The sequence below is a fragment of the Felis catus genome, chromosome X, assembly GCF_018350175.1.
Source record: "Felis catus isolate Fca126 chromosome X, F.catus_Fca126_mat1.0, whole genome shotgun sequence".
Lineage (NCBI taxonomy): Eukaryota > Metazoa > Chordata > Mammalia > Carnivora > Felidae > Felis > Felis catus.
In genome coordinates this window covers 127,076,697-127,102,848 of record NC_058386.1, presented here as the reverse complement: position 1 = coordinate 127,102,848, position 26,152 = coordinate 127,076,697, and the positions used below count along the sequence as shown (strand labels likewise).

Sequence of the window (26,152 nt, the reverse complement as noted above, 5' to 3'; positions counted from 1 at the left end):
CCTTCTGTCTGATATTCCCCTTGGAGCTCTGACCACAGGTGGTGAGCACTGAAGGAGGCCAAGGCCAAGAGGCCAAGTCCAAGCCAGTTAATGCTTCTCTGTGCCCTCATGATGGCCAAGCTGCAGCTCTCAGCAAAGATCCCTTCTCACCTCCACCACCTCCCTGAAGGAACTGAGGTTAATGTAGACAAAAATCAGAGGACTGCATTTTGGGAGATATCTAGTCATGCTTCTGTAGTCTTCTCCAGGAACTCAGGAGTTGGCACTGTGTCTCACTCATTATGGCTCCTTCTTCCTTACAGGGGTCAAGCATGTGTTTTTGAGTGAATGTTGATTGATATCCACCAGTTATGGTGACTTTGGGCAATGATATCCCATCTTCTCCCCTACTCACCCAGACATTGTCACTTTTTATCTGTTCTGGCTATCTGACTTCTCATTCAGGAAGCTGTGACTTATTTCATCCCACAGTGGGGTTCAATGTCTGTGCACCAATCCCCTTTGTACTTATCTGTACAGGAAGGAGTGCTTATGCTGTGTATACATTAGAAGACGCTTTTCTTTCCTTTAAAGGTTTATGAGAAGACATAAGACAGAAACTCCCTCCTTCTCTGCCACCAAACCTAACATTTATTTGTATCTGCAACCATCCTATCCTCGCCTCTTCCATCCTCTTACTGGAGGCCACAGGTGTGTCCACAGTGTTCTGGATCCAGTGTCCTCTCATCCCCTTGAGGACTTCAATCTACTGCCCCTCTCGCCCCCTACATCTTCACCCTCTCTCTCTTCACATGCCTACTACCTGTGCCGGGCACTGTCTGAGTACTTCACCTTCCTTTAGTCCCCACGAAGGCAGGTCTACCACACCAAGGTCAGGGACCCGGTTGGGAAAAAGTAAGAGCCCTAACTTATGGGATAGGGAGAGCTGGGTGGATGGCCATGAAAGTAGTTAAAGGCCTAGAGGCCAGGAATGGGGTGGGGGAAGATCGCGATGGGGCATGTAATTTGTGGAGGGGAGGTCTTTGTGTCAGAAATGGCCTCCACCTGCCTTCCAGGCAAAATAGTAAATAAAAAACACAATCACCTCCCAGGGTGGCAGAAAGTAGTGCCAATCTTAAAAAGGATGCAGGGGTGATGAGTACTCCATGACTACTCCATGTAGTTCACCATTATGGCCCCCAAAACCAGTCAGGCCCTGGAGAATGACAAACTACAGCATAATCAATCAAGTAGTAATCCAATTGTAGCCACAGTTCCAGCCACAACAGTTCTTCTGGTAGAGGTGGGTTAATGTAGTCTCAGATACATGGTGTGACACTATAAATCTGGTGAATGTTCTCCTACCTATTTCCGTCAAAAGCATTGATCAGAAAGAGTTTGTAGGCATGGAACGGACAACGGTATACTTTTGCAGTTTTGACCTAGGCTGTGTTAGCCCTCAACAGTCTGTCATAATATGGTCAGAAGAATTCTAGATCATCTGGTTGCCACTCAGAAAATCATACTGATCCACTTATATCCATGATGTCATGCTAACTGGATCAGATGAGCAGGAAGAGGCCAGTACAGTGGATAACCCCAAACACTACATGCCCTGTAGAGGGTAGGAGATAAAGCTTACGAAGATTCATGGGCCTTCTACTTTAGTAAATTTTGAGTTCTGGAGACAGCATGTTCCAACACCAGGGAAGAATGCTCTGGCCCAGATCCCAGGTGACCTGGCCACATTAGTTTGGGGTCCAGAGCAGGAAAAAGTTCCGTTGCAGGTCCAGGCTAGGCCAGCAGCCCTACTGCTCGAGTCCTATGGTACATGCGGGACAGAGCACAGGCAAAAGGCACACGCAGGCTGCTCGAGCAGGTGGCCAGACCCTTGTTTCACCCACACTTGCTGCATTGCCACCTCTACCTCACATCCCGCCTGTTGCTGTGTGACAGATTCCTGATGATCAGTGTCTAGGAAAGGAAAAAGCCTGAGTCCGTTTGATTCTCATGATACTGCTACAAGAAAGACAGTAGGATTATACCCATTTTGCAGTTGCATAAATGAGGCATGGAGAATGGAAATGAGTTGCTTAAGATTCCAAATATTCCAAATATTCTGCTGTTTCCACTGCCCATTTAAAAAGCAAAGTCGGTCTACTACAAAGCTGTCATCATCAAGACAGCATGGTATTGGCACAAAAACAGACACATAGACCAATGGAATAGAATAGAAACCCCAGAACTAGACCCACAAACGTATGGCCAACTCATCTTTGACAAAGCAGGAAAGAACATCCAATGGAAAAAAGACAGCCTCTTTAACAAATGGTGCTGGGAGAACTGGACAGCTACATGCAGAAGGTTGAAACTAGACCACTTTCTCACACCATTCACAAAAATAAACTCAAAATGGATAAAGGACCTAAATGTGAGACAGGAAACCATCAAAACCTTAGAGGAGAAAGCAGGAAAAGACCTCTCTGACCTCAGCCGTAGCAATCTCTTACTCGACACATCCCCAAAGGCAAGGGAATTAAAAGCAAAAGTGAATTACTGGGACCTTATGAAGATAAAAAGCTTCTGCACAGCAAAGGAAACAACCAACAAAACTAAAAGGCAACCAACGGAATGGGAAAAGATATTCGCAAATGACATATCGGACAAAGGGCTAGTATCCAAAATCTATAAAGAGCTCACCAAACTCCACACCTGAAAAACAAATAACCCAGTGAAGAAATGGGCAGAAAACATGAATAGACACTTCTCTAAAGAAGACATCCGGATGGCCAACAGGCACATGAAAAGATGTTCAGCGTCGCTCCTTATCAGGGAAATACAAATCAAAACCACACTCAGGTATCACCTCACGCCAGTCAGAGTGGCCAAAATGAACAAATCAGGAGACTCTAGATGCTGGAGAGGATGTGGAGAAACGGGAACCCTCTTGCACTGTTGGTGGGAATGCAAATTGGTGCAGCCGCTCTGGAAAGCAGTGTGGAGGTTCCTCAGAAAATTAAAAATAGACCTACCCTATGACCCAGGAATAGCACTGCTAGGAATTTATCCAAGGGATACAGGAGTACTGATGCATAGGGCCACTTGTACCCCAATGTTCATAGCAGCACTCTCAACAATAGCCAAATTATGGAAAGAGCCTAAATGTCCATCAACTGATGAATGGATAAAGAAATTGTGGTTTATATACACAATGGAATATTACGTGGCAATGAGAAAAAATGAAATATGGCCTTTTGTAGCAACGTGGATGGAACTGGAGAGTGTGATGCTAAGTGAAATAAGCCATACAGAGAAAGGCAGATACCATATGGTTTCACTCTTATGTGGACCCTGAGAAATTAACAGGAAACCATGGGGGAGGGGAAGGAAAAAAAAAAACAAACAGGTTAGAGTGGGAGAGAGCCAAAGCATAAGAGACTCTTAAAAACTGAGAACAAACTGAGGGTTGATGGGGGGTGGGAGGGAGGAGAGGGTGGGTGATGGGTATTGAGGAGGGCACCTTTTGGGATGAGCACTGGGTGTTGTATGGAAACTAATTTGTCAATAAATTTCATATAAAAAAATAAAAATAAAAAAAAAATAAAAAGCAAAGTCGGTTAAGTGTCCCAACTCCTGATTTTGGCTCAGATCACGATCTCACAGTTCATGAGTTTGAGCCCTACATTGGGCCTGTGCTGACAACGCGGGGCCTGCTTGGGATTCTCTCTCTCTCTCTCTCTCTCCTTCTCTCTCTCTCCCTCTGCCACTCCCCCACTCAAGCTTTCATGCATTCTCTCTCAAAATAAATAAATACACTTAAATTTTTTTTTAATTAAAAAAAAAAAACCGTGGTCTAGCTGTTATGAGTCACCATTTAGCACTCAGCAGGGAATGGCCTGTTCAGAAAACACATGTCTATGTATGTATGCATGTATGTGTGCATGGAAGTCATGCGGGAGTGAAAATACACATGTTAAGTTTATGGCAAAGGATGGAGTCTCAGATGATGATATAATAAACACACAAACATAAGGACAAAAAAGGTCATTTAAACCCACAGAAAAGATACACTGACCTGTGTAAGATATGGAATGTCTTTCTGGTCAACTCCGACTTCCTGAATTCACAAACGTAAACATGAAAACCGGGAGAGGCAACAAAGAAAAGTAAGTATCAGACCAATGTGCACACAAAAGAGAAAATACCGCTAGAGCATGAATGCCTTGCTGGGCTAGTGCCTAGTTGATCAAGCAAACCATGTCAAGCTAAAGTATGCCTTATATTCATCCTAAGGATCAACCTATAAAAGAAAAGACTTGCCAGATAGTGAATTTTTGCTCTTCTGGAAAGAGCCAGATTGCATTTTGGGTATTATACACATGTGTTCTCATTTGTCAAGTACTCAGAGATCAGCTGCTATGCATATTGTTGTGGTTTTGGCTTTGGGTTTTTTTTTTTTTTTTTTCCTGCTTTGGTTTTGAGAAGTTCAACTAGTTATCCCGTGTGGGTTCTGAATGTCAGGGCAAACGTGGGGGTCACCTCCTATGTTTCCTTCTTCAGCTCATCACTGACCTGTGCTACCTACTGTCCACTGCCTGAAAAGATGTCTATCACGTGAATTTGGCCCAGTGTTGGAGTTGTTTCTGGTGGGAGGATAAGCTTGGTAACACTTATCCTCATGGCTACAAACAAAAATCCTTGAACTACCTAATTTTAGTGTATAGTTTTACTGTTTACAAAATAGTTAAAATTCTACCAACTTCTGTGTGTGTGCGTGTGCGTGTGCATGTGCATGTGCGTGTGTAGTGGGGAGGGGGGGTCCCATTATACCAGATACTAAACTGATACAGAAACCAGCAGAAAAGCCATGGATAGGAACAGATTTCTGTACCTCTGCTACTTTCAGGAACTCTGCCAACCTGGTTGTTCTTGCAAGGAACTTGGTGCAAATATCCAAGCTTTCCTTACACTGGCTTTTCCTCATATCAAAATACTTGTCTAAAAACGAAAAACAAATTTATCACGAAAGAGCCGATATCACAGCCAATTTCCAGTTACACTCCACTCTGATCATTCTTTCTTAAGCTGAATCTGTATATGATTTTAACTTGTTCAAAAACAATTCTAGTTTTAACCCAGTTATTTTCTGTCTTGGCCAGCAGCAACACTGGTCGATCCATATAAGCAACAGATTTTTATGAAGTAAGTACCACATGCCAAACACTAATGCTGGGAAGATACAGATAGTTTAGTTTAATTTCTCTAACTTTCAGTACTAACATCACAATTGGAAGCTTTCTGAGGGAAGGGGCTGTGTTTCCTATTCTTTTATAACTGTACAAATGTGCTAGATACTTCTTCACTGTAAGAAAAATCTCAAATTCTCATCAATGAAACTTGGAGAACACTTCGTATGAAATAGATCATTCATTAGGACTAAATTAGGGCAGAAACTTCTTGGAAAGCATAAGAAGTATATGCTTGTATATAATAATAACAATTGTTATAGGCTATATCTTCCTAGTAAAGTCAAAATGATGTGATATGACCTTGGTGGAGTGGGCCTTAATGTGTAATGTATAAATATGGCAATCCATGTTGATTCCCTGGTAAATTTCCCAGAAATATCAATTAGCATTTATATAACAACTATAAAGTTCTGTGGCTAATTAGTCAAGTAATTTTTATCCAAAAAAAGCAATATAATGTCTCATTATTTAAAACTATATATGACCTTGAAAGGATCTTCTATTTTGAATCTAAAACAAATATGAGTCTAAATGTAGACATAAAAGGTTTTTAACAGTTTATATATTTTTAAGCAATGTTTATTCCTTAGCCTACCTAGCAGATTAAGGATCCCCTCATTATAGGCTGCAAAGAGGCGAAGAGAATCCTTAAAGAGAAGCATGAAAGCAGCATGGATTATACCATTCGTTAACTGGTCAGGATTTGCCTGGAAATTAAATCAAAGACTAATCAGTTACCACCACAGTTTAAAATAATTCCTTCTCCCACCTACTGGTAAACAATGCCATTTACCAATATGTTCAAAAAGGATTTATAAAGCTCTTACATTAAAATTAAGAAGAGCATCAAACTGAATTTGAATAACTGGAAGAGTGTTTAGCAGCTGTTTTGTATCCATAGTTCTCATCATACCATCCATCCTGTAAAAGAGAAGAGAGATTCATAATATCAATAATTAAGAGTTTGAGAAGCACAGTGACATCAGCATCGCAAAATAAAGCTGTGTTTTTAGCCAACTACATATCAGAACACTTACATATTTCAGTATTTCTTGCTTACAAACGAATGATATTTACTGACCCTCTCCTGGCTTTGGTGATGTCAGATGTGATCAGTCTACATGCGAGTGACTTCTCATTCAAGTACCTGCTATATCGCCTGATGAAGGTTGACATAGCATAGCCTAAAAATGAAATATTTTATTATTTCCAGTGTAATCAACATTAACCATTTACAATGTATGTCAATAAATGCCGAGACTTCTCATTCCACATTCATCCATATACCTCTATGATGTCTTTGAAGCACAAAAGCTAGAATGGACCTTATTAATGATCTAGTCCAATATTCCTCACACTTTCTGCTAAAGGTTATTTCTTATTTCCTCAAAGCCTTGAAATCACCTCAGGATGTAGTGTTGATAGTGACATTTCTGAATCGAGGAAGTAATTGAACTTTATCAGGTTTTTTTTTTCACATTTCTACACAACCATTGGAAATTCTTAGCATTTTCCTGAAACTCCCCATCCCATTGTCACCATCTGTCCCCAGCCCTGCCCATGTTTTAACCAGGCATAGTTTTCAAAACAGAGCTCCCCCCGTCTTGCCACATGGAAATATTTCCATCAAAAAATCATCTTACCTTCTAGCGTGCTTTTATCCAGGAAGTTGTGTAAAGTGAACAAAGAGCTTCTAGATGCAAGATGCTGGATAAAACGCTGTCAAATGTACCAAATTATAAAATCAGCTTCTGTCCACAAGTAGAGCTCTTTGACGAGTTTATCATTGTGAATGCATCTTTAACACAATTCTATCATATAGCTTCTATCTATTTCAGGAGCGCTGATTAAGGTGAACGTGATCACATCCTGGGCTGCGCAGCATAAGAATATGCAGTGCTGCCAACTCTCCCAACGAAACAAGGGCTTAGATGTTGCAGCTCATGTGAATACACACTCTTTTCCACCAGGACTTTCTACCTAGCCATTCCCTCCTTTCTGATTTTGAGAAGTTTTACTTAGTTCCAGAATTATTTTAATAGTGAATATTAAACTTTTTAATAACTTAATTTTCAGAAAAATATAATCTGATACATCTGTGTACCTCACTACCCAGAGATGATAACTGCTAACTTTTTCACAGAACTGCCTCAAGTCTATTTCAAAAATAAGAAGAAGAAAGTATATTATAAAGTAAAAAGTGCCCTTTGCCCATCCCCAAGTTCCATTTCCTTTTCCTCCCTGGAAGTAACGAGTATCATAGTTTTAATCTTTATAGTCTATTTTCTTTATAATTTCAGATATATTTGTCCCAAGGGTAAATATTAAGTATTTTGAAATTTGCATAAATAATATTATATTTAAATATCATTCTGCAACCTACTTCCTCTCTGAGCATGGTTTTTCAGATCTAGCCTTGTTGGTATACATCCACTTAATTTTATAAACACCTCATTTTAGTTATCTGTGCCGTACTGATAGAAATTTACCTAATTTCTACTTTTCAATTATTATAAATATGCTACGAAAAGTGGATTTGCTGGGTCACTAGACTTGGCATTTTTTTTTTCAACTTTTTTTTATTTTTATTTTTGGGAGAGAGACAGAGCATGAACGGGGGAGGGGCAGAGAGAGAGGGAGACACAGAATCGGAAACAGGCTCCAGGCTCTGAGCCATCAGCCCAGAGCCTGACGCGGGGCTCGAACTCACGGACCGCGAGATCGTGACCTGGCTGAAGTCAGACGCTTAACTGACTGCGCCACCCAGGTGCCCCAAGGACTTGGCATTTTCAATTTTACTAAACACGTCTCAATATTATCCTCCCCACAGTCACAAACTCTAGCAACTAATATTTATATATCATCCACTGATGCTGTCACACGTTTAAAATGTTGCTTATCTGAGCATGTTCTCAGATGGTCATCAGCCATTCTGGTTTCCTTTTCTATGAACCCTCTGTTCATTTGTCTTGGGAACTATTCCACTGTAGTGCCTTTTTCTTACTGATAATGTATTCTGATTATTAATCTTTTGTCTGTAATGTATATGTTGGAAATACCCGATTCCAACTTTATGGCATCTTCCCTGCTCAAATGTCATAAACATATTCTCCCACATTTTCTTTAATTTTAAATGTTAGTTTTTTGCATGCATAGACATTTCATTCATGTGGAATGTATTTTCGTATATTAGGGTAAGATAGAGATCTCGTTCTATTTTTTCCATAGGTTGTTATTTCTACCAAAAGGCTTTATTTTAAATTCTATACTTCCCCCCACATTTTTAGTGCCACCAAGCTCTGATAGAAGTATATGGTTCTACTTCCAAGCTCTTTATTATGTTCCATGTAGATATGTTCCTTTTTTATCAATACCACACTGTATAATTAGTCACTTTATAGTGTTTCAAGATCCAGTCAATCTGTAAATCCTAACTTTTTAATGCAAAGCTTACTGAGACAAAATGTTAAAGTAGAATAAGTAATTTCACGTTAAAGAACAATGTCAGTTCTGTAAAATACAAAGAGTGTTTGTATGTGGGGAGAGGTGGACCGGTGTTGCAAAGTAAAAGATAGCAAGCCTTGACAAACCAAGAATATTTTGCCATTGGGTACTGACAGTCCTTTGAGCTAACAGGAAGGAAATGATTACCCACTGAATATACAGCACGCTCACCTCATTTCCATGAACCATGAGGTGATGCACAGTGACCAGGGCTTTAAACACTACCACCCAGCTGCTGCTCCTGGCCTTCTCAGAAAGAACATCAGCCAGATGTTTAACACTCATATTTGTTTCGTTTACGTATTGTATTAGATCTGAATTAAGAGACAGTGACAAGCATTAAAACACAGACTGAGAAATACCTTTTGAAACCAAAATTGGTAACTTTAACTTAAATACAGATGCAATCAAGTCTCAGAAATCACAACGGGAATAATCCAAAACATTTTCTTCATTACAGGTATTGCAATTTGTACTGATACGTGTTACATGATAGTTAATGCCTGTCTACTCTCTTGTTCTGTATACTTGATGAGGGTAGGGACTGTGTCCATTTTGGTCACCAGATCTTCCCAAGACCCAGCACAGTAGTTGGCATACAATGGGTTATGGTAAATACTCGTTAAGTGAATGAATAGGACTCAAGAAGGTAACATACCAGATGTCATACAGGCAGTCAAGTGGCAGGGCTGGTATTTGAAATCACATTTGTTTGACCAAGATGCTAACTATTACATCATACTGCCTTTTTTGAGAAAAGCGACATTATGTGAAGGTTCAGTCAGGAGCTCTCCTTGTAGTGTCACCCCGTGTTAACCCTCTTGTTTGCATGCTATAACCTTTTATTGCTCGTTCTCTTTAAAGAAATTTTTAAAGTAAACTCTACCTCCAACATGGGCCTCAAACTCATGACCCCGAGATCAAGAGTCACATGCTCCACTGACTGAGCAAGCCAGGTGCCCTCATTTCTTGTTCTTGAGTCCACTTCCACATAGCTTTACTAAAGCTACTTTACTAAAGTAGTAAACTTTACTAAAACAACTTCCCAATTTCCTGCTCTGGGTTGTAAGCATTCATACAACCCCTCAAAAGCTAATTTTCATCACTTCATTTTTCCATTCAGCAACAGGCAAAGATTCCCTACTTTCTGTCAGTTCAAAATCGTCTTTGGGGGCGCCTGGGTAACTCAGTCGGTTAGGAGTCTGACTCTTAATCTCAGCTCAGGTCATGATCTCATGGTTTGTGGGATCAGGCCCCGCATTGGGTTCTGTGCTGAAAGCATGGATCCTGCTTCGGATTCTGCCTCTCTGTCCTTCCCCTGCTGGTTATCTCTGTGTCTCTCTCTGTTTCTCTCTCTCTCTCTCAAAATAAATAAACTTAAAAAAATCCTCTTTCATTTCAAAACTGTCTATAAACTATCATTATAAAACAATTTCATCTCTAGCGCTTAATCATTAAGCAGCATGGTAACAGGCATAGCACCAGGATCCATACTGAGGAGGGTGCTTAACAAATACGCTAGGTGAGCAACAGGCTGACCTTAATTGTAGACCCAGCCAGATTCATTTATTCAAGAATATACACTACATTCCAGTGGCTATGCCATGTTTAAGGTTATGAAGAATGAGCTTCTCTCACATTGTTTTCTAAGTCTGCTCCATTCCTCTTTCTGTGAAGTTTCCTCTGCAAGGTTTTTGTTTCTCCTTCCCCATGATTTCAGCCTTTGGACTGAACCTTCAGGATATCATGGTACTGACTCAAGTGCCCCCTTTGGTTCCATGCATCTTTCACATAGATAACCATTATTCATCCTTTAGGTCTTGAGAAGCAAATTTTGGCACATATGCATCAACATCCAGGGATGTATTACATATTTTGCTCCAGAATCTCCTATGGGGCCTGCCCAGAATACTATTAAGCATGTGTGTATGTGTGTGTGTGTGTGTGTGTGTGTGTGTACATATAAATAATCTGTTTCACTTAGTGAAGTGTCAGTTGCTGTAATACATGCAGATTATCATGATGGTAAGTTAAAAATTCAGAAAGCAAATACATACTAAATCAATGGAGAGTTTTTAAGCAAAACAGCAAAATAAAGAGGTGATCAAAAGAGTGAGCTGGCTATGACGTTCTCAAAAGCAGCGGGATTTACGTATACTCGCAATAGCATGCATTGTTTATGAAGTCAGTGCTCAATGTGAACTCAAACAGTAGCGGGTAGGGCTAGCCTGGGAGTCTATTCTGTCTCTAAGCAACAGATTCTGTCACCTGGAAACATTCATGGGAGCACAAAAAATGCTGCAGTGGACATTGTAAAGCCTATCCATTGACCTTGGGTCAGGACTGCTCACGGGGTGATCTGCTCTGCAAACTTTCCCTCCTTTATTTCAGAAGCCTTTGCTGAAAGTAATGATTTATAAGGGGGCCTGGGCGGACTTTGGAAGTGAGACCCTTTTCCTAAGCCTGGCTTTTATTATGCCACCGCTTTGTGTGTCCTAAGTTATTGGGGTAACTTGTAAATAGTTCAGAGTTTGGAGTTAAAAAGGCCAGTGGCTCCCTTCTAGGCTCACTCCAAGATGACTAGGGGTGAGAATTCCATCTCCTCCCAAACCTCCCACAGGAAAAGGGGGCTGGTAGGAGGGGACTGGGGTGCCCATGACGTTAGAGGCACCTGGGCCTCCGGGCCGTCTGCGCCAGGACTGCAACTCACCTGCCAGGTGTTTCGGCTCGGGTTCTGTGGGCTCGTCGGTGGTAGCCCCGAGGGCAGCCTTGGACGCAAAAGACCCCATGGTGCGTCACGGACCGCCGGCCACGAGGGTGATGGGTGCGGTGTCCGGTCCCTCCTCTTCCGGGCCAGCGGACTGAGCCAGGACCCGCACTGCAAGCAAAGGGCGGAGCACCTGAGGTGACGGAAGAAAGGCCCCGCTGTGCGGCTAGCCTTCACTTGGCAACCTTTTCTCTTTGCAGCCTGACGCACACCTGCAGCATCATGAGGTGGGGTTTGAAGCTGCGAGGCACCGGTCACATGACAATACTTTGGAAACCCTTGATGTGGCATTCTTAGGGAGGCTCCAGTCACATATTTTGGAGGCTGCTTCCCACCTGAGGACATGTCCTCCGCCCCTTCGCCCAGCATCAGACATATAAGTCCGTAGGGTTGTTCGTACTGTCCCTTCATTACACTTTTCAAATGTACGGAATCCGTACTGATGTTGCCACTGTCGTGCCTTATATTGGTAAGTCTTCTCTGTTCTTTTTCTTCATGGTTCTGGGCAGAGAGCTATCAACTTTCATGATCTCGAAGACCCAACTTGTGGTAGGGTAGATAACCTATTTGAGATTCCTCTTTATAATATTAGCAGTTAGGCTTAAGTACTGCCTTTCTTCTCAAAGAACATATTTCTTGATTTCAATCTTTTAAACTTTGTTGAGATTTGATTTATGAAACAGAATATGCTCTCCCAAGATCAGTGTTCTCTATACTCTCGGAAAGATGCATATTTTTCTACTATTGGGTGCAATGTTCCAATCAAATGTGTAACATAGTTCCTGATATTGTATCACAAGTGATTGGAGCCATCTCCTTCCCTGACCATGCTTCAAATGGGAGACTTTCTCTTCATGTCTCTTCAAGTTCAATAACCTTTTCTTCTTTCTTCTGCATTCTAATCTTCTGCTAATCTCATCCAGAACAGGCTGCATTTCGAATATTGTATTTTTCATCCCTGGAAATTCCATTTGGTTCTTTTTATATCATCCATTGCTCTCCTCATTAGGATCACATTGTCCTTTAAACCCTTGAGGATATTCATAATAGTTATATTGGTTATTTTAAGATGCTTGTCTGCTAATTCTTTCATCTTTCATAATTCTAGCTGTTTCTGTTGACTTTTTTTCCTTGTGCATGAGTCACATTTTTCTGCTTCTCCCTATGCCTAGCAATTTTGTATGAATGCCAGACACTGTTACTTTTACTTTGTTGAGTCCTCTATTTTGATGTATTCCATTAAAGAATGTTGAGGTTTGTTTAGATAGGCATGTATGATACTTTGATATCACATACTTTCAGGTCATGTTTTCTTAAACAGCTTTATTGATACTTAATTCACACATTGTACAATTCACCAATTTAATCTGCAATTCTGTAGCTTCTAGTACATTCAGAGTTGCACAACCATCACCAAGATCAAGTTACATCTTTACCACCTTCAAAAGAAACCCCAGACTCATTAGCTGGCATTCCCCATTTCTCCCTAAACTTCACATCCCTAGGCAACTACTCTTCTACTTTATGACTCTAAAGATTTTCTGGACATTTCATATAAGTGAAATCATTCAGTATGTGGGCCTTCGGCAGTGCTTTCTTTCACTTAATATATTCCAGGTTCATTCATCTTGTAGCATGTATCAGTACTTCATTTTTTTTATGGCCAAATAATATTCCACTGCATGGATATACTACAATTTATGTATTCATTCATTGATGGATATTTGGGTTGTTTCCCTATTGAACTATTGTGAATACTGCTTCCTTTACAAGTTTTTGTTTCAATACCTGTTTTCAGTTGTTTGGGGTATATACCTAGGAGTCATACGGTCATATGACTTTAACGATCAATCGGTCATATGTTAATTCTGTGTTGAACTTTTTGTGAGAAATTGCCCAACTATTTTCCACAGTGGCTGAACAATTTCACAACCCCATGAGCAATGTATGAGGGCTCTAATTTCTCTACATTTGTTTGATTTCAGCCATCCTACTGTGTGGGAAGTGGTAACTCTTTCAGGTTTCATTTGCATTTCCCTGATGACTAATGATTTAGAGGATTTCTTTCATGTACTTTACCGGGAATTTGTGTATCTCCTTTGGGGAAATGTCTATTCAGATCCTTTGCCCATTTTTAAATTGAGTTATTTATCTTTTTTAAGTTTTATTGAGGTCTGATTAACAAAAATTATGTATATATTTAGGTTGTACAATGTCATGTTTTCTTTTAAGGTGTATAACATGAGGATTTATTTATTACATTTATATTATTCTTAAGAGTTTATTATAAACTAGTTTCACAGGCCACAAAGAAGTAAAAGGACTAGTACAGCCTTACAGGAAACAGGCAGGGGGTTGAGGAGGGCCAGTATGGGTCTAGGGCCTTGGTGGGTGCATTCTGGGGGGAGAGGGCCCTGAAAGGGAAACCAGACAATCCCATGAGACTCAGAGAACAACGGCATAACAAACAGATCTGTGGCAATGTGGCCCTGGAGCACTGGGCCCATGCCTCTGTGGAGCAATTTCCATAACTCTGTGGCCAAGGGTCAAAGAAGGCCTCAAACCCCTGGAAGAAGGGGGCTGCATCCCTGGTGGGAGCATGCCAATTGGAGTTCCTTGTCCAGAAGGGGATCCCCATTGGGGAACCCATGGGAGTCCTCATGACAGGTGGTGGGCCCATAGTGCCTGCAGGGGGTGCCCTCAGCCCATAGGTGTGAAGGACCCCACAGCCAGGTAGATATTGGGTTGGGGCCCCTCCAGTTCTGACTGTGGCAGTAGCTCCAGCGGCTGCCACAGTGCCTCTTCCTTGCCGGGTCGTCACTTGTTGGGATGGCCCTCAGACTGGCCCAGCAAGTCCTACGGGAGTGTAGGGCATCAGAACACCAGTGGGGATTCCTCTGCCCAGAGCTCTCCCTATCCCTGGGTCCCTGGCAGCTCCAGCAAGTGATAGTCGTGCAATGCCAGTATCTTTGGGAGTAGACCCGTCTACTGTCATTGACACTAGCTTCTCTCCCCAAAGTAGCACCAGACCGAGGAGTCACTTCTCTTCTCTTTCTGCTTGTTTTGAGTTCTTTGGCTAGATCTTCCTGAATTCTTCACAGTCACAGAAGATCAAATTCATAAGCTGGCCAAAAGCTTTGAAGTCTTGAACGTGCTAATGAAGATATGGCCATCTTGCGGGATGTACCTCACCCTGTAGTCAGTGTGCTGCAGTTGTGATAGCTCCAATTCCGGCTCAATTCCCTCAGCACAGCCCAGATCACACCACTGCTCCTGCAAGTGTGGCCATGGATAAAATGGGATCTGGTAAAAGCTACTTTCCATCCTGGCACTGGGCTCTTGAGTTCCACGTGAGGATTTAATATATGTATACACCGTGAAATGATTACCACAATCAAGTTACACATCCATCACCTCACATACTTACAGTTTTTCTGTGTGTATGGCAAGAACACTTAAGATCTACTCTTTCGGCAAATTTCAAGTGTACTATAAAATTTTATCAACTATGGTCACCATGATGTACGTTAACTAATCTCTCTCATAACTGAAAGTTTGTACCCTTTAACCAACTTCTTCCCATTTTCCCCCCTCCTCAGCCCCTAGCAACTGCCATCATTCTACTCTCTGGTTATATGAGTTCAGCGTTTTCAGGTTCCACATATAAATGAGATCATGCATTAGTTGGATTTCTGTGTATGGCTTATTTCACTTAGCATAATGTTCTCCAGGTTCATCCATTTTGTCACAAATGGCATCATTTCCTTCTTTCTTATGGCTAATATTCCATTGTATATACACCACATTTTCTTGATCGATTCATCCATCAATAGACACTTAGATTGTTTCCACATCTTGGCTATTAGTAATAATGGTGCAATAAACATGGGAATGCATACATCTCTTTGAGATCCTGATTGCATTTTCTATGGATATATACCCAAAAGTGGGATTGCTGCTGAATCATTCAGTAGTCTATTCTTAATTTTTGAAGAATCTCCATACTGTTTTCCATAATGGCTATATCAATTTATATTCCCATTAACAGTGTGCAGGTGTTCTCTTTTATCCACACCCTCACCAATACTTGTTATCTCTTGTATTTTTAAGATGTTTTTAAGTTTAAATGCTACACCCAGCACCCAACGTGGGGCTCAAATTCATGACCCCAAGACCAAGAGTCACATGCTCCACCAACTGAGCCAGCCAGGTGCCCCATCTCTTGTCTTTTTACCTCACAAGTGTGAGGTGATATTTTGTGGTTTTGGTTTGCATTGTCTGGCTTTTCATACACATGTTGACAATTGTATGTCTTCTCTGGAAAAATATTCATTCAAGTCCTTTGCCCATTTTTTAATGCTTTTATTTATTTTTTTTAAATTTACTTATTTATTTTTTAATTTACATCCAAGTTAGCATATAGTGCTATAATGATTTTAGGAGTAGATGCCAATGATTCATCCCGTATGTATAACACCCAGTGCTCATCCCAACAAGTGTCTTCCTTAATGCCCCTTGCCCATTTAGCCCATCCCCCCACCAAACCTCCTCCAGCAACCCTCAGTTTGTTCTCTGTATTTAAGAGTCTCTTATGGTTTGCCCCCCCTCCCTGTTTTTATATTATTTTGGCTTCCCTTCCCTTATGTTCATCTGTTTTGTATCTTAAATTCCTCATTTGAGTGCAGTCATATGATATTTGTCTTTGACTGGCTTAATTTCCCTTAGCATAATACCCTCTAGGTCCATCCATGTAATTCCAAATGGCAAGATTTCATTCTTTTTGACTGCCGGGTAATACTCCAATGTATATACATACCACATCTTCTTTATCCATTCATCCATCGATAGACATTTGTCCTTTGCCCATTTTTTAACAGATTATTTGTTTTGGTTTGTTTTGTTTGCTACTGTTTTATTAGTTCCTTATATATTTTGGATACTAACTTCCTATCAGATATATGATTTGCAAATATTTTCTTACATTCTATTGGTTGAATTTTCATTTTGATGGTTTCCACTGCTGTACAGAAGCTTTTTAGCTTGATATAGTCCCACTTGTTTATTTTTGCTTTTTTTTCTGTGCTTTTGCTATCATATCCAACAAATCATTACCAAGACCAATGTAAAGGAACTTTTTCCCTGTGTTTTCTTTTAGGAGTTTCAGGTCTTATTTTTAAGTCTTTACTCCATTTCAACTTAATTTCTTTTTTTAATGTTTACTTTTTGAGAGAGAGAGAGCATGTGCATGTGCATGTGCATGAGTGGGGGAGGGGCAGAGAGGGAGAAAGAGAATCTGAAGACTTCACACTCAGCGAAAAGTCCGATGTGGGGCTCCACCTCACAACTGTGAGATCACGACCTGAGCCGTAATCAGGAGTCGGACACTCAACGGAGTGAGCTCTCCAGGCGCTCCTCCATTTCAAGTTAGTTTCTGTGTATTGTGCAATATAAGGGTCTATTTTCACTCTTTAGCTTACGTATATCCAGTTTTCCCAACACCATTTATTTAAAAGCCTATCATTTCCCAATTGTGTATTTTTGGTGCCCTTGTCAAAGATTAGTTGACCCTGTATGTACAGGTTTACTCCTGTGTTCTTTATTCTATTCTATTGGTCTATGTGTCTGTTTTTATGCCAATACCATAGTGTTTTGATTGCTACAGTTTTGTAATATCATTTGAGCAAAGCCTCCAGCTTTGTTCTTCTTGCTCAGGACTGCTTTGGCAATCCCAAATAGGGCATCTTTTGTGGTTCCTTAGGAGTTTTAGGATTTTTTTTTCTTTTTTTGTGTGAAAAATGGTATAAGAATTTTGATAGGGATTGCATTGAATCTGTAGATCACTTTAGGTCGTACGGACATTTTAATGATATTAATTCTTCCAGTCTGTGAACACAGGATATGTTTCCATTTATTTGTATCTTCTTCAAATTCTTTGATCAGTGTCTTGCCATTTTCAGTGTACAGATCTTTCACTTCCTTGGTTAAATTTATTCCTAAATATTTTTGATGCTATTGTATATGGGAACGTTTTTAATTTTTTTTTCAGATAGTTCATTGCTAATATATAGAAACACAACTTATTTTGTATGTTGGTTTTGTATCCTGCAACTTTACAGAATTTGTTTATTTAAAAATTTTTTTGGTGAAGTCTTTAGGTTTTTCTACATATAAGACCATGTCATCTGCAAACAGAGCTAATTTGACTTCTTTTTTTACAATTTGGATGTCTTTCTTTTTCTTGCCTAATTGCTCTCTCTAGGACTACCAGTGTTATCTTAAATAAAAGTGGTGAGAGTGGGCATCCTTCTTTTATTTCTGATCTTTGAGAAAAAGCTTTAAGCTTTTCACCATTGAGGATGATGTTAGATATGGGCTTGTGGAATATGGCTTTTATTATGTTGAGTTACATTTCTTCCATACTAATTTGTTGAGTTTTTATCATGAAAATATGTTGGATTTTGCAAAATGCTTTTAATGCATTTATTGAGGTGATCATATGATTTGTGTCCTTCATTTTGTTAATGTGGAATATCACAGTGGTTGGTTTGTGGATGTTAAACCATCCTTGCATCCCTGGGATATATCCCGTTTGATCATGGTATACGATCCTTTTATGGTGCTGTTGAATTTGATTTGCTGGTATTTTGTTGAGAATTTTTACATCTTTTTCATCAGGGATATTGGCCTATAATTTCCTTTTATTGTGTGTTCTTATCTGGCTTTGGTATGAAGGTAATGCTGGCCTTATTAAATGAATTTGGATGTGGTCCCTCCTCTTCAATTTTTTGGAAAAGTTTGAGAAAGACTGCTACAAATTCTTCATTAAATGTTTTGTAGAATTCACCCGTGCACAGTTTTAAGCCATTTGGGTGGGGGGTGGGGTGCACAACTGTAGCAGCCCAGTACTGGAAACTATCATTAGATGACTGAGGCTTGGGCCCAGTGCCGTACAGACATAAGGCAGGGAATTTGGTCTGTAAATGTGTTGATTCCCTGGAAAGGCACTTCCCATTGAAAGAAAGTGTTTAATTTTGAGTTTGGGAGGGGGTGAGAGACCCAGCCTGGCCTTAAGTGAGCTGATCCATCTTTGGACTAGGCCCAGGCATCTTCAGGAACCTCAGTGTACCAAAGGCCTCAAGGAAAGGGAAGCAGTACTAATGAAAAAGAGCTTGTAGAAACAGGAGTGCTTCAGGCTGTAGACTGCATGCTGAGTAGCTTCCTTAATGGCTCCTGTTTCTATCAGTTCCTCCATCAAGACAGTGATCTCCCATTTCTCTTGCCCTGGCGTCCTACACTGCTTCCGTTTTTCCACACCACTGTGGGCACTCACCCCACCACCGCTGTTCTGATTGTGGAACCTCCCTCACAACCTGAAGAGGTGTGAAACATTCTCAAAACACCTAGTCCCATGGCATATTCAGCAGTATCAGCCATAAACACAGAGTATCAAGAAGGTCCATCAACTAAAACAGAATAGGAATTAGCTTCAAGGACCTCAGTGGTGTGACCACAGTCAGCTGACTGCACTGAAATAACAACACTGTAACCCATAAAGGTCTTCCCAGTAGCCCAAGAAGGGATCAAAAGTCTGATGCTTTACCATAGAACAAATGGGCCGGTTTTTGGCAGGAGTTCCAGGGTTGTTTTTTTTTTTCTTTCTTTCTTTTAAATCAGGGTCATAAAGTTCTTTACCTTGTGAAATACAGCTGTTTTTCTCGGACTGACAGAAAGACTAAAGACTGCGAATTCACCCCACTGTTTCAAGAAATGCTCCCTAACAGGCAGGCATCTGGAGTTTGTTGGGGCCACAGTCATTGAAATTGAGACTTCCAACTTGCCACAGCCAAGACATTATTTCTACCGCTTTATAAATGTGTATAGTTTAGACATATATAGTTTAGACATATTTCAACACCAATTACACATTTTTACAATACGTACAATTAACTCACCCAAGCCTCGTTCCCATCACAAAGTTAAAGTTTTTTTCTCTTCACTGCAAGTTTTACCCAAACTCTAAGAACAATGTTTTTCTTTTTTGTTGGTGTTGTAACAAAAAGAGATACTACACCGTATCTCCCCAGCTGGGAGCTTCCAGTGCAGGGTGGAGAGGAAGAGGCCAGCCTGCAGGGTTGTCTGGAGCTGCAGGGAAGTGTCTTCTCTTTTTTTCATTTTTTATAAACAGCTTTATTGAGACATAGTTTACGGACCATACAAACCACTGAAAGTGATCAATTCAATGGTTTTTAATATAGTCACAGGGTTGTGCCACCACTGCCATAATTAACTTTAGAATATTTTTGTTACCTCAAAAAGAAAGCCAATACCTTTAGCTATCACCCCTCTGTTCTCCCTCCCTCCAGTTTCTGGCAGCTGCTTATCTGCTGTCTCTACAGATTTCCCAATTGTGGACATTCCAGAGGAACAGAATCATAAAATATGTATCCTTTTGTGTATGCCTTCTTTTATTTAGCATGTGTTCAAGGTTCATCTATGTTGTAGCAAGTGCCAGTAATTCAGTAGTTTTAATTACCAAATAATATTCCACTGGATGGATAGACCACATTTCGTTTATCCATTCCAGTTTGTGGACATTTGGGTTGTTTCCACCTCTTGGCTATTTTGAATAGCTCTGACATACACATCCGTGCACAACTTGTTTGAATACCTACTTTCAGTTCTGTGGGATGTATACCCAGGAGTGGAGTCGCTGGATCATATGGTAATATTCTATGTTTACATTTGGGAGGAACCACTATTGTCCATTTCACATTCGCACCAGTCATGTACAAGGTTTCCAATTTCTCCACATCCCCACCAACACTTGTAATTGTCATACTGTTTTATTCTAGCAGGTGTGAAGTGGTATCTCATGGTTTTCATTTGCATTTTCCTGATTACTAATGATGTCAAGCATGTTTTCATGTGCTTATGGACAATTTATTTATCCATGGAGAAATACTATTTATATCCTTTGCCCATTTAAAAATATTTTTGTGAGTTGTCAAAGTTCTTTACATATTCTGGATGCTTTCTTATTTGTATCATTTGCAAATATTTTTTCTCCCACTCTCTGGGTTTTTTCACTCATATTTAGACCTCATATTTAGGTCTCTGATACATTTACACTCGATATTTGAATATGGTGTGGGGTAGGTGTCCACCTTCATTCTATTGCATGTGTTTAACAGCTGTTAAAAAGATTATTCTTTCCTCCCATTCAATAGTCTTGGTATCCTTCTTGACAATAAGTTGACCACAGATGTGTAGGTTTACTTCTGGACACCCAGTTCTACTCCAGTGATCTGTACATCTATCCTTGCGACACTACCAAGCTGTCTTGATTGTCATTGCTTCCTATGAGTTAGTGTGCTCCTTCTTTGTTCCTCTTTTTCAAGATTGTTCTGGCTATTCGCTGAGTCTACAAATTGGCTTTCACCACAATCTCTACCACTCGTACAAGTGCCCTTAGGCTTCAACTTTTCCACATTCTGTTACAAATAAAGTCGGTTCCTCTGGGAAGAGATTAGGAGTGTCTGTTTTATGGACTGCCTCTCCCCCCTAGGCAAAATCTCTGAGCCAGGGCTCTGAGGCTGAGGATAGGGACAAGGGCAAACTTCTCTCTGAATGGCATCTCTGCTCTAGGAGTTAAAAGGTCATTTGGGGGTGGGGGTTGCAGTAGCCTGAGATCCTTTCAGCTTGCCTTTCCAGGCATGGAACCACGACCTCATGAGCTAGGGCAAGGGTGATCAGGGGCCCAGTACTCTCAGTGCACCATGCCCAAATTAGAGCCTCCATCCAATGAGTGGGGGCTGAATGGGAGAAAGGAGCCCTCACCTCTCAACTGCACTTACCTGGGGCTTACTCTCAGCAACAGAAAGTGGGGAGCAGGATGAGAAACACTGAAGTCTTGGTCCTCCTGGGAGGAAAGCCCTCCAACTGGGAGTTGGGAGGAAGGGAACCCTGTGTTCTTGGCTGCACCAGTCTGAAGTGGAGTCTCCTTGCTGAGCTGGGAGAGGGGAAGGAGGGAGCTGATCTCAGTTCAAAAATTAGAGATTCTTAACACATTTTTGTAGATTTTCTTGAAGAGACATTTCTTGACTTGTTTACCCTTAGGACCATTTCCAGACACTTTAATTTTTTCAAAGGGGCGCCTGGGTGGCTCAGCCAGTTAAGCGTCTGACTTTGGCTCAGGTCATGATCTCGCAGTTTTTGAGTTCGAGCCCCACCTCGGCCTCCCTGCTGACAGCTCAGAGCCTGGAGCCTGCTTCAGATTCTGTGTCTCCCCCTCTCTCTACTCCTCCCCTGCTCACATTCTGTCTCTTTCAAAAATAAACATTAAAAAAAATAAAAATAAAATAATTTTCACCGGTTTCACTGGGGAGTGAATCTGTAGACCTCCTCACACTGTCATGGTGGAAGTTTATGGAGGTTTCAAAGCAGCTTCAAGTAGGGTAAAGGAGGGAGGGATTTGGGGAGGTTGCAAAACTACCAATACCACTTTGAATTTACTTTTGGTTTTAAGTGGCCTTTTGTTAGCTGCAACCAATGAACTTTTAACGACAGCTAAGGCACCGATCAGGTGGCTTATTTCAGTCCTACTTTCTGCTGCTTAACTTCCAGATGTAGATCAACAGGCCGCATATGCCACTGCACCCTAGGGAGCCCTGTTAGGTCCTCTAACCCAGACCACACAGCCCCTGAACGCGTAGGACAGCGGGAGGGCTCTTACTCTCTCTGCTTTCACTGAACAGTTATGTGAGAGGTGTGCTACCAAATCCTGGAGAGTCTTATCCCGTAACCTGGCCCTGCTTGTCTTTAATGAGGGCATTTTAACTTTACCAGCCTCATGTTGAGCCCCAAGACCGAGGCTAACAGATTTGGTGGGTTAAGCCACACAGGCCCTTTTTAGATTCAGATAGTTTATTACTTACATCGTCAGCAGAAGGAAGAGACATCAAAGGTACTGGCAGTTCTTTGCAATCTTTGTCCCACGCGCCCAAATGGATGGAAGCAAGTTGAAAGGGGCTGGATGGCTTCAGTGTGAGCTGTGAGCCACCCCACTTTTGCCAGGAGGCAAAAAGTAACTTTCAGGACAGCCTCCCAGAAGTTCTATACAGGCCTCTATCCTTTCATGTAATGGGAAGATCTCAAGATGTTCTGCCAAGACCCAGATTAGCTCCAGCTCAGAGCCTGGAGCCTGCTTTGGATTCTGTGTCTCCCTCTCTCTCTGGCCCTCCCTGCTAATGCGCTCTCGCTCTCTCTCTCTCTCTCTCTCTCTCTCTCAAAAATGAATAAACATTTAAAAAAAAGATGTCTATTCAGTTTCTGCTTTATGCAAAACGTTGTTCTGTTCACTGAGGTAAGAAACAAAGGAATATGGTTGAGATTGAAAACCAGGAGTCCAGATTTAGATATATTAAGAGATCCAGTGGAAATGGATTGAAGGCAGGTGGAAATGGAGATTTAGAGTTCACACAGAGGTCTGGATGGACACACGGATTTGTCTGTCAACTCCATATAGGTAAGCAACAATAGACAAGCCTATGAATGAACTTGAGAAGGAACAGCTAGAGGAGAGAAAACCAGAAAATAGCAGAAGCCAAGAGAGGTAGATTTCAAAGAAAAGTAGCTGTGTCAAGACTGGTAGGTTCATTAAGGGTATGGAAAGCATCTGCTGTCACTATGTGGAGGTCATTGGATAACTTCGGCAAGAGTGGTTTGAACGGAATGATATGGGCAGAGGTCATAACGCAATGAGCTGATGAATGAAGATGAGAAAACAGAGAGAGGAAGTGTCCATATTGTTCCCATCAGAATTTTGGCTGTGATTGAAAATAGATGATCTACTAACCAGAAGGGGATACAGAGTTGCAAAGTGAATGCAATATTTGGTGGAAAGTAAGCCCAATTAGTGAGAAAGTAATGATACACCATCTTTCTTTATATCACTGTTCCTTGTGCTGCTGAACACTTTTAAAGACTGAGCACTAACCTCAAGGAACGTTGGTGGTCATCTACTCCAACTTTATAAAATGAAAAAAATGAAACCGAGTAAAGGAAAGGGACATGTGCTCAACCTTGGCCTTTGAAAACATTCAAATCATTTCATTCCTCTTGGGTTTTCTTTTTATCACTCTTATCTTATTTCATAAATTAAGTACCATTCATCCTAGTTCCTTATTTAATACTTCTAACTTTTTATTTTGTAATAACTATAGATTTACAGGAAATTGTAAAAATAGTACAGTGCGTCCCATGTACCCTTCACCCAGTTTCCTCCAGTGGTTAAGATCTTACATGATTAGTACAACTTCAAAACGAGCATTATTGATGATGGTACAATACTGCTAACGAAACTATAGACCTTATTTGGTTTCATCAGAGTTTACATGCATTCATTTGTGGGTCTATGTAGTTTTAGCACGAATAATGTAATCAACACCATAATTAAGATACAGAATTATTTCATCGGCACAAAGGAACTCCCTATGTTGATCCCTTTACAGTCGCACGTATCTCATACTTCCTCCAGTCCCTACCCTGGCAAACGTGAATCTGTTCCTCATTTCTATAGTTCTGCCATTTCAAGAATGCAGTCACAGAGCATGTGAAATTTTCAAACTGGCTTCTTCATTCATTGTAATACCCTTGAGGTCCACCCAAATTGTGTAGATCAATAGTTGTCTGTTTTTCTTCAATTGCAGGGCAGTATTCCATGGTACAGGTGCTTGCTTTAATCACTCACTCAGTTGCAAGACAGCTGGGTTGTCTCCAGTTTTTAGCTGTTAAATAAAGCTGCTAAGAACATTGGTGTACGAGTTTTTGTGCCAACATAGGGTCTCACTTCTGGGGGATGAATGTCCAGGAGTGCAATTGCTGGGCTGTATGACACATGTGTGTTTAACTTTGTTAGAAATTTCCAAATTCTTTTCTAGGGAAGCTGTACCATTTAACATTCCTACAAGTACTGTATGAGATATCTGGTTTGTATGCTCAACAGCATCTGGTATTTTTACTATTTCTTCTTCAGCCATTCTGATAAATGTGTAATTGTAATTCATTGTGGTTTTAATTTGCATTCCCTCATGACTAATGAAGTTGAAGATCTCTTTGTGTGCTTACCTGCCACCCACGTGTCCTCTTTAGTGAAATGTCTATCCGTGTCTTTTGCTCACTTTCTAAATGGATGGTTTTTTATTGTTGATTTTATATAGTCTAGATTGATCAGATATATTGTTTGCAAATAATTTCCCTCAATAATTTCCGCCTCTTAAATTTTTTACAGAGCAAAAGTGTTTCATTTTGATGAAGTCCAGTGTAGCAGTTCTTTCCTTTTAGGACTGTGCTTTTGTGGTGGAGGCCAAGAACTCATGATTTTTCTCTGATTGTTTTTTCCCTAAAAGATTTCTAGTTCTACATCTTTTATCTAAATCCATGATATTTTTTGAATTAATTTCTGTCTAAGGTGTGCAGCTTAGGTCAAAGTTCATTTTTTTGCCTATGGGTGTAAATCGCTCCAGCATAGCTTATTGAAAAGACTATTTATCCTCACTCCATTGAATTGCTTTTACACGTTTGTCGAAATCAGTTGCACATATACCACACTGTCTTGATTACTGTAGCTTTATAGTAAGTCTGCAAGTCAGGTAATGTGAGTCGTGAGTCTTCCAACTTCTTCAAAACTGATTTAGCTTAATTAATTTTATACCTGGATAATTTCATTTTTCCTACAAGGAAAGAAAAAAATAGAGAACTGTGGCTGTGGGAAATTACAGAAAAGATGGCATTTACACTCCCTGTGCCCTACAGTAGTGGTTTTTAAACTTTAGTATGCCTTAGAATCAGCTGGGGCATTCACAGAGATTTCTAGGTTCCACCCCGAGAGATGAAGGCTGACCTCCAAGTGATTCACGTGCAGGTGGACTAAACCTTGAAATCTGAAACACAATAAGCTAGGGAGAAGCAAGAAGAAAAATAAAAAAACAAAAACCAACCCTTTGCCACTATTGTTGAGATTGTTTTCTTTCTTCCCACTTCCTCCAATTCTCACTTTAATTTCAAGTATACAATAGGCTTGACTCTTTTCTGAAGACATGCTTATCATTTGTAGTTATACATAGAAAGAATAATGCAACAGAACTTGTTAAAACATGATTTTTGTTACATCATAAGTCCTGAGTGTTTCTGGAAAAACCTATTTATATCATAATGGCAGTTCCTAGGTAAATAGGATCTCTTCAGTAGGAATTTCCTTCAGAGTCAAATATGCTAGAACTCATCTATTTGGTTAGAATGGCACCCACATAGATTCAACCTTCGATAGGTGCCTCAGAATGCCTAATATTCTAGAGATCAAGAAGGAAGACATAAGCCATATGGCTCTCAATGAAGGCTAAGAGTACAGGTAGGGCGCTAATGAGACACCTTCACTTCCCTCCATTAACTATAGTATATTCAGGGGCACCTGGGTGGCTCAGTTGGTTGAGCATCCAACTTGGGCTCAGGTCATGGTCTCGCAGTCTGAGTTCGAGCCCCGCATCGGGCTCTATGCTGACAGCTTGGAGCTTGGAGCTTGGAGCCTGGAGCCTGCTTCGGATTCTGTGTCTCCCCCTCTCTCTGTCCCTCCCCGCTCATGCTCTGTCTCTCTCTC

General features: G+C 40.7%; 2 protein-coding genes and 1 pseudogene across 9 annotated transcripts in view; all 3 read right to left on the bottom strand.

Moving 5' to 3' along the window:
* LOC102900281 (phosphatidylinositol-binding clathrin assembly protein-like) overlaps positions 1-23,536 on the bottom strand; it is a 60,833-nt gene extending 37,297 nt beyond the window's left edge. For 4 of the 5 annotated variants that reach the window (XR_006592898.1, XR_002739861.2, XR_002739862.2 and 1 more), the window contains exons 1-9: positions 21,354-21,755; positions 11,443-11,610; positions 8,904-9,046; positions 6,872-6,947; positions 6,310-6,412; positions 6,056-6,149; positions 5,824-5,935; positions 4,871-4,977; positions 4,055-4,096 (exon numbers count right to left, since the gene is read on the bottom strand). Coding sequence is in view for 1 of the 5 variants with exons in the window: in XM_023249189.2 (XP_023104957.2) it covers positions 4,055-4,096; positions 4,871-4,977; positions 5,824-5,935; positions 6,056-6,149; positions 6,310-6,412; positions 6,872-6,947; positions 8,904-9,046; positions 11,443-11,521 (756 nt within the window). In the remaining 4 variants the exon portion in view is untranslated. Of the gene's footprint in view, positions 1-4,054; positions 4,097-4,870; positions 4,978-5,823; positions 5,936-6,055; positions 6,150-6,309; positions 6,413-6,871; positions 6,948-8,903; positions 9,047-11,442; positions 11,611-21,353; positions 21,756-22,433 lie in introns of those variants that run through there. The other variant, XM_023249189.2, reaches the window with a different exon arrangement.
* LOC123383318 lies at positions 11,621-15,264 on the bottom strand (annotated as a pseudogene).
* A 139-nt stretch (positions 23,537-23,675) lies between the features above and the next one.
* Positions 23,676-26,152, bottom strand: part of BRCC3 (BRCA1/BRCA2-containing complex subunit 3) — a 62,052-nt gene continuing 59,575 nt past the window's right edge. For all 4 annotated transcript variants that reach the window (XM_023248861.2, XM_023248862.1, XM_023248860.1 and 1 more), the window contains one exon: positions 23,676-25,229. The gene's annotated coding sequence lies outside the window, so the exon portion shown is untranslated. The remainder of the gene's footprint in view (positions 25,230-26,152) is intronic.